Source organism: Neopelma chrysocephalum, unplaced genomic scaffold, assembly GCF_003984885.1.
Source record: "Neopelma chrysocephalum unplaced genomic scaffold, ASM398488v2 Primary Assembly neopelma1_143, whole genome shotgun sequence".
Lineage (NCBI taxonomy): Eukaryota > Metazoa > Chordata > Aves > Passeriformes > Pipridae > Neopelma > Neopelma chrysocephalum.
Window position 1 is genome coordinate 884,642 of NW_020897805.1, and position 7,008 is coordinate 891,649.

At 48.8% G+C, this 7,008-nt stretch overlaps 1 protein-coding gene across 1 annotated transcript; it reads right to left on the minus strand.

The window, feature by feature from the left end:
• Nucleotides 1-1,124: 1,124 nt before the first annotated feature.
• ELOVL3 (ELOVL fatty acid elongase 3) lies at nucleotides 1,125-6,695 on the minus strand. Its single transcript, XM_027699994.1, has 5 exons — nucleotides 6,678-6,695; nucleotides 6,496-6,587; nucleotides 3,573-3,704; nucleotides 2,066-2,217; nucleotides 1,125-1,546 (listed from the first exon to the last, which is right to left on the minus strand). The coding sequence occupies exons 1-5, from the start codon at nucleotides 6,693-6,695 to the stop codon at nucleotides 1,125-1,127; spliced, it is 816 nt and encodes a 271-aa protein (XP_027555795.1).
• Nucleotides 6,696-7,008: the final 313 nt, after the last annotated feature.

Below are 7,008 nucleotides of genomic sequence, written 5' to 3' on the forward strand. Positions count from 1 at the left end.
CAGATGGCAAAACAACAGCCTGAATTTTATCATCTATTTCATTTCTAGTTCCTTCATGGTGAGCAAAGGGGCTCAAGAAGCAAGACCAGCTGTTGATGACTGCAGAAGGGGTAAGCATAGAGGGACTGAATCTGCCAGACACCTTGCTAACCCTCAGAAAGACAAAGTATTGAAACAGAGAAAGCAATGCTTCTCTCACAGTTCTGTACAAAGGTCAAGTACAAAAAAGACATTTAAAAAAATCAATCAATCAATCCGTATGACAGCATTTATTAGTCATTTTAACACATCACACAGTGGCAGAAGCCCTCTGAGAGGAGTTGATCCTGGGACCCTTCTGCCTCCAGCCCACAGGGCTGGCCCCGAGCTGGGACCATTGGCAATGCCTGGCACAATCTGCAGGGCAGAGCTGGACCCTGCTCAGCTCCTAGAGTCTGAGACAGCAGCTAGTCAAGTTAAATAGATTGTTTAATATTGTACAAAAGGCACACCACAGATAACAGCCATTAAAGTTCAAGGGATGCAGTTCCTCACGCCACAGAGAAGGGAGAGCCTGGGCAGAGCCCCTCCCAATGCAACCTTACAAAACAGCAGGGATTTTCCATTTCAGTGCTGTTCCCACCAGTAACCTATGGGGGCTGCCCCACATGAAAAGTAGTAGTAGGTTTGGGCTCTGTTCTCCTGCTCTCCCCTAGAACCAGGGACCATGGAGAGGGTACTGCTGTTTCGAGAGGACTTTCCCTACCTTTTTTCCAAGGGGAATCTTGGGGCATGCAGGATCCTATCAGTCCCTGGGAAGGAGGCGAGGCACAAGGCAAACCCAAGTGACACAAAGAGGAAAAAGCAGAACCACAGCTCCAAAGACTCCAGCCCCCAGCTACTTCCCCCTTCTCCTGTTACCAGACTGGAACAACTCGCACCTCACTCTGGCATGCCCCCCAGGGCAAGGCAGACACACCAAAGGCCAATGCACAAGTTAATCTGAAGGCTGTTATCCACAGTGATCTCTTCCTAACCCTCATCACACCCATCCCATTAGGCACCTGAGATCCAGACAGAAGTGAAAAGTTTCCCCTTTCCCTCTCTCCCCACCTCCACCCCAGTCTCTTCTTCTGTCCCTGGTTTTACTCCCCCTTTGATTTCCAGGTGCCTCTCAGATAAGTTTTGAAGAAGAAGTTGCCAAAGAGTATCAGTAAAGTGGTATAAGCACAAGATGTAGTGAGAAGCAGTGGCCAGGTGGTGTAGCAGACCTTATCATCCTTCCAGAAGAAGATAAAGATGTTCATTATTACAAATCCCGTCATCTGCACCATTTGTGAAGTGGTGATTATTAAGGCGATGGACTTGGGTACCCGGATGCCCGTGGCTGTCACAGTGTAGTAGGAGTATGTGAGACCATGGACACTGAGGTTCAAGGCTGCAACCCAGCCAACACCAGCCACCATGTCCTTATAGCTATACCAGGCTACAACTGCTGCAATTAAATGGTGATACCAGTGGAGAAAGATGAGCTTCTTTTTCCGCAGAACAATGAACACGGTGTCACCTTGAGTTGGGAGAGAGGTGCATTGTTAGTTTGGTGAAAGCACAGCAGTTGCACAAGTTTTCACATGAGGCAGAACAAGCAAGCTTCAATACTGAAGCCATTATGTGGCTTGATCCCACCAAAACCTAAGTTCGCATTGAAATAGTCTGTATTGAAAAAGATCATTCAGGCACCCTACCTGCTGGCATGTTTGTAGTACAAGAGTCCCTTGCCCCAGGCTTGCTTACCTAGCTCTACCTACATGGCACTTCAGACCAGCTCTTCTTTACTTCTTTGGATTGAAACCGGGTGGAAAGCCCAGCCCTTCCCTGCCTGCCTGTCTGCTGCCCCCTCACTGCAGTCATTCCAGGGCAGAATTGCCTAGTCCAGGCACTGGCCTGGGGATCAAACTAGAGTAATAACATCAGGCTGCAACCCCTTGGAGAGCAAGCACATCATCTGACGAGTGCAAAAAAACGTGCAAAGCTAAACAACCAAGTAACAGTAACAAACACACAGGATAAGAAGTTTCAGACTCACCCAGTTCCACATATTTGCTCACTGCAAATAAATGGAGCCAAAGCTTGGTGGCAGGGTGAACGTAGACAGATCGACTACACACTGATTGCTTAAATCCCTTGTTAAGAAGGAGGAAGGCCATTTGCTTCCAGACCCGTGAGGCTGCAAAGACACTGCAAGAGAATCAGAGAAGAGCTGAACACTGTTCCCAGGACCCACCAGAGCCTCTGACACCTCTGCACCCAAGGATATTCAGCTAACTCCATCTCGATGCCCAGGGTAGTCTCAGGGACATCTAAACAAACTGTTGTCTTCTTTTACTTCCTAGAAAGTTTTAGCTCTCTGTTTGCTGGGCACAGGCTTGCCCAACACCTTTTAGCCATGATATTCCTGCAAGACAGAGCAGTGAAAGGCTGCTGGTCCCACCAGAACAGCAGCAAGATACAAGGAGTAAGTAGGTTGTGCGACACCAACACAGCCCTTCAGTTTGCCTGGTGCCACCATGCAGCTCCTGGAGGGTGGCAGCAGCCAAGGTCTGAGCATCAAAGAGTGCTCCCTTGTTACACTCTCTGCTTCCACTGCTGGAAGAGGCACTTGAGCAAAAGCTGCCATGCTGATCAGAAAAGGGGAACAATTGTCCTGATGTCCCACCTCTTGACATGGGCCCATAGGACATGCCCAGGGAGCATTTACAATCTCCTGTGGCAGGCAGTTTCTACAGCTTATGAGAAATCTCACTTCTTCTTTGTTATCAACCTGTCTCATCTGCATGAGCTTGTCCCTGAACAGACCATGAACAGTCATCCCCTGACCTCCCCTCTCACACAACTTGTGATTTTACAGACCACTGCCGTGCCCAGCCCTAACAGAGGATAACCGGTGTCCCTTTGAGTTGATCAAAGCCAACTGGAGTTAGAGACAGTAGTCTAATTTCTCTCTGTCTCACCAAAGACAGAAAGAGGTGTGGAGATAAGGGGAATTTTTGAAAATTGACATCTGCTTGTTTATAGTTACAGAGCATGGGCTGAAACAGTCTCATGGCCACTGCAGGAAACCAGTACTGTAAGACTGGACAGTTTGAAAACATACATTTTAGATTAACCTTCTATGCTTCTGTGAGCTTAGCAGAATTTTCCCCACCTCCTACACAACAGGATTAGAGAAAGGTGGTGGTGGGAAAAACAATTTTAAAGAGTAATAAACCTCAAATCAAACTTGTAATAAGTAGGAATCCTTTGAATAAGGGAGGATCTCTGTTTTTGCAGGCTTCACATTCATATCTACCCACTAATGATTTTCAAGCACAGTCCCCAGCGGTCCTTCTGCAGCTCATTCCACTTGCTGGAATATTTCTGGTGAGAAACAAATTACTTGTACGAGCAGGTCACTTCCCCTAGTTGGAAAGGGCCTTCATGGGGAAAAAAAATAGTTTATTTCCTTAGTGACATCCTGGATATCCAGAACTTGCCATCAATCCAGTCCTTACGGAAGATCTACAGCTGTCTCCAGTTTTAGTAAAGGCTCTTACCTGAACAAGGTCAGACTGAAGGACCACAGCATCAGTGGTGTCCGCAGGTGGAAGGCTCTCCGTTCCTTCATGAAATGCTGGATTCCAAAGACCAGGATCAAATAAATAGCACCAAAAACTAAAGACTTGTGCCTGCAAGTAGAGGAGAGGGAGCCATCAGGAAAAGACCCAAACTGACCTATTTTCAGCCAGACTTCTGTAGCCCCAGTGAAGTGCTCTCACCAAGAAAAAAAGATCTCCCATTCTTATGTTAAGGTTGGGCTTGGAAGAAAGTCTGCCCTGACAGTGAGTAGAGCTAGCAAGGAAAAACTATGAGGACTGCAGAAAAGAAAGTGAACTCCTACATTGTGGAGATTTCCACAAAACCTTGATGGGATGAGAGAGGTTCTGGTAGCCTATGAGCAGGATCCCGAGCAAACACACCAATGCATTTTATCCATTTACACGAGACTCTATAGGCAGAGGATGCCTATGCAGGATGTCTAAAAAGGCCAGTTGCACCAGTAAGCTAGAGCCTCAAGTGCCTTGTGTTGTGTCCCACTCCTTTCCAAGGCTTTACAGCAGCATGTCAGGGCTGAGTACCCTTTTTGCCGGTGCAAGGGCTGCAGTGGCCATCCGTGGCTGCTCTTTGCCGTCTTGACACATCACGACCTCCCTGCAGGCTGCAGCACCACCTGGACCACTGTTTGCTCTGCCCCATGCACTGCTGCAGCCCTTCCTCAACAGCCTGAGGTGTGCAACCAGCGCCCCTCAACCTCCTCCTCGGAACTGAGGACCCCCACACCTGTTCTGCTAGAAACAGCAGGACCCGACGGGGCTACCCGGGGTCCGGGGTGCACCGGAGCTGCAACCTTCTCTCCTCTCACCGATTTTCTGTCATCCATTCCCTGGCTGCCGACATATTGAAGTTCTTCTCGAACTCATACTCTCCCAGAGGCTGCACCTCCGATGGGTCGACGTTCAGTTCTATATCCAGCATCTCTGGGCGCAACCCAAAATCAGCCGCTCCCCGACCTCGCACCGGTGGATATAATCCCGGGAATGCGCTCCGCCCCAACATCACACCGGGGGCGGGAGCGGGACTGGGGACCTCCCGGGCCGACGGGGAAACCGGAGCCTCCCGCTCCTTGCCCAGCACAGGGAGTGGGAAGCTCCGGTCTCCCCGTCGGGCTGGGGGGGCCCTCCCGCTCACTGGGTACCTGCCCCACCCATCCCAGCTCGCCCCTCAGCAGATGGGCGGGGTAATAACAACACTGTCACCAACAACAGGCAGAAATACGCTTATCCTGACTGCGGTTAGCTGTTGTGCCTGCTTCACCATAAACTGCAGCATCTGGCCACTGCTGCTGCAGATTAAATGGGCTCTAGGTAATCTACTTAGACTCCTGCAGCTGAAAATGCTTCCAATATAGTCAAAATCCCCTGAACACAGCATATCTCATCGCACCCTCTGGTCACTTCACTCAACTTGGTATTTCACCCGATTATCATGTGTTTACACATTCAACAGCAGCACCCAAGCTCACAGGCTTGGGGAGACTTTTGCCTCATGCAGGCATCAATGCACTTGTACTCAAGTCATCTGCTTAACTGCTGACTCTTCAAACAGGAGGTGAACATTTCCCTCGATGAGACATTTCATAGAATCATAGAATGGTTTGGGTTGGAAGGGACCTCAAAGATCATTTAGTTCCAACCCCTCCATTGTGAGCAGGGACATCTTCCACTAAATCAGGTTGCTCAAAGCCCCATCCAGCCTGGCCTCAAACATTTCCAGGAACGGGGCATCTACAATTTGCTCTGCATTTGACAGTGCACTAGTGTGAGAAAATGAGGAAGAATTTGACATTTGGTGATTTTTGCACCATCCTGACTTACACTCCCTATTTTGTAGAACACTTGCAAGTTTAAGGTCAGCCTATACATGTCAACAGCAGTATTTTCCCCATATCGTGCACAGGGAGAACATCCTGCATGTAGCATGAGCTCCCATTGTGCCTTGCACAGCTCTCACATTAGTGTTTCCAGCTCCCAGGAGGTCCTGCCCCTTCCAGAGGACTGCAGCTCAAGGACTGTACAGTCTCCAACCCAGGTCACTTGTCTTTCATCTTTCATCACCTGCTTTGGGCAGTAGCATCACTGAGCAGAATACTCAGGTACATGCTGGAGACAACTTTCATCTGCTGCAAGGGCTTCTACACACCAAAAGACTAGGTGCAGCCACACAAGCAGAGTACTTTTTGCACTAGCTTCTAGTGCATACAGGTTGACATTCAGTCTCATTGTTCAGCAGCAAAGCCATGTTGGGGACCCTCTCCATGCTCTGGGCAACGGTTTCACTGTTGCTGACTCCTTTGCTTGCGTATTGTCTGTGGATTTGCTGTTCTCAGATGGAGTACAGTGGTTAGCTGCTTGAGGCACAACAAGTACAAAATACCTGCTTGTTTGACTTACGCTTTAGCAATTGTTAAACAAGGTCTCCTTTATGTAAGACACCATATCACAAGAGAGAGCGCTCTTGGGACATGCAAGGGTAAATTGGATTAGCTGAGTAGAAAAGGTGCTGATACTGACATAATTTTTTATTCTTAACCTAATCCTTTGTTCAGTACTTAAAGTTTTCATTTTGAAACTGCTTCATGCCACATGAACAAGAACATTGCCTCTCCTAGAGCAGGTCTGTCCATCCATCTCTGAGGTGGTGGCGTGTTCAGTTACAGGAGGAGCTCGTGACTTCAGCTGTTTGGTACCACCTGAGCAGGCAGCTGGTGGAGAGCCCTCCCCAAGTGTGTCTCTGGCAGAAGGGAACAAGAACAACACATGTAAAGAACAGAGGCAGACAGAAAGGATGAGGCTCTCGCCATGCTCCAAGATCCCTGTCTTGCTTAGTAAGGCAGGGCTTTCTCACGGACTGAAAGCTTACCTGAGCAATCCAGATAGAGTTGTGACATTCTGATTATCCTCTTGCCTCCACAATGTCAAATACACCTGTCTGCACTCCCAGATCTGGGTGGGCTAGCATACAGAGAGCTATCAAGTCCAGTGCCCAGACACTGGCACTGTGCTCAGGATCACTGTTGGACTCAGGATGCTTTACAAGCTGACATGCAACATGGACATCATAGTGACTTTTAAATAAACACATCACAATAAGTTGCACAGAGCTCAGATCGTGCAGGTGAGGAAGCAAAGCCCCAGCAACACTTCACAGACCGTTGGCACATCAGGGCTGCAGTCCTGAATTAGCGGGAGAGGAGCACTGCATTCTTCTGTCCTCCACATGAGTGGGGAGGAGACAGAGATTGTGGAGCAGAACCCTCCACGCCTTTATTCAGAGGCCACGATGGCTAGGTAGGACCTCAGAGAGAAAGGACAATTTTCTGAGGACCATGAAATAAGGTTGTGGATACTTCTGGAGAGCGCGTTTCCCACTAGA

Excerpts from the sequence above, each read along its gene's own strand:
- ELOVL3 (XM_027699994.1), bottom strand. Across the intron at positions 3,705-6,495 it reads ACTCTATCTGGATTGCTCAG|GCACAAGTCTTTAGTTTTTG; the intron begins GTAAGCTTTCAG and ends CTCTACTTGCAG. Across the intron at positions 1,547-2,065 it reads GAGCAAATATGTGGAACTGG|GTGACACCGTGTTCATTGTT; the intron begins GTGAGTCTGAAA and ends TCCCAACTCAAG.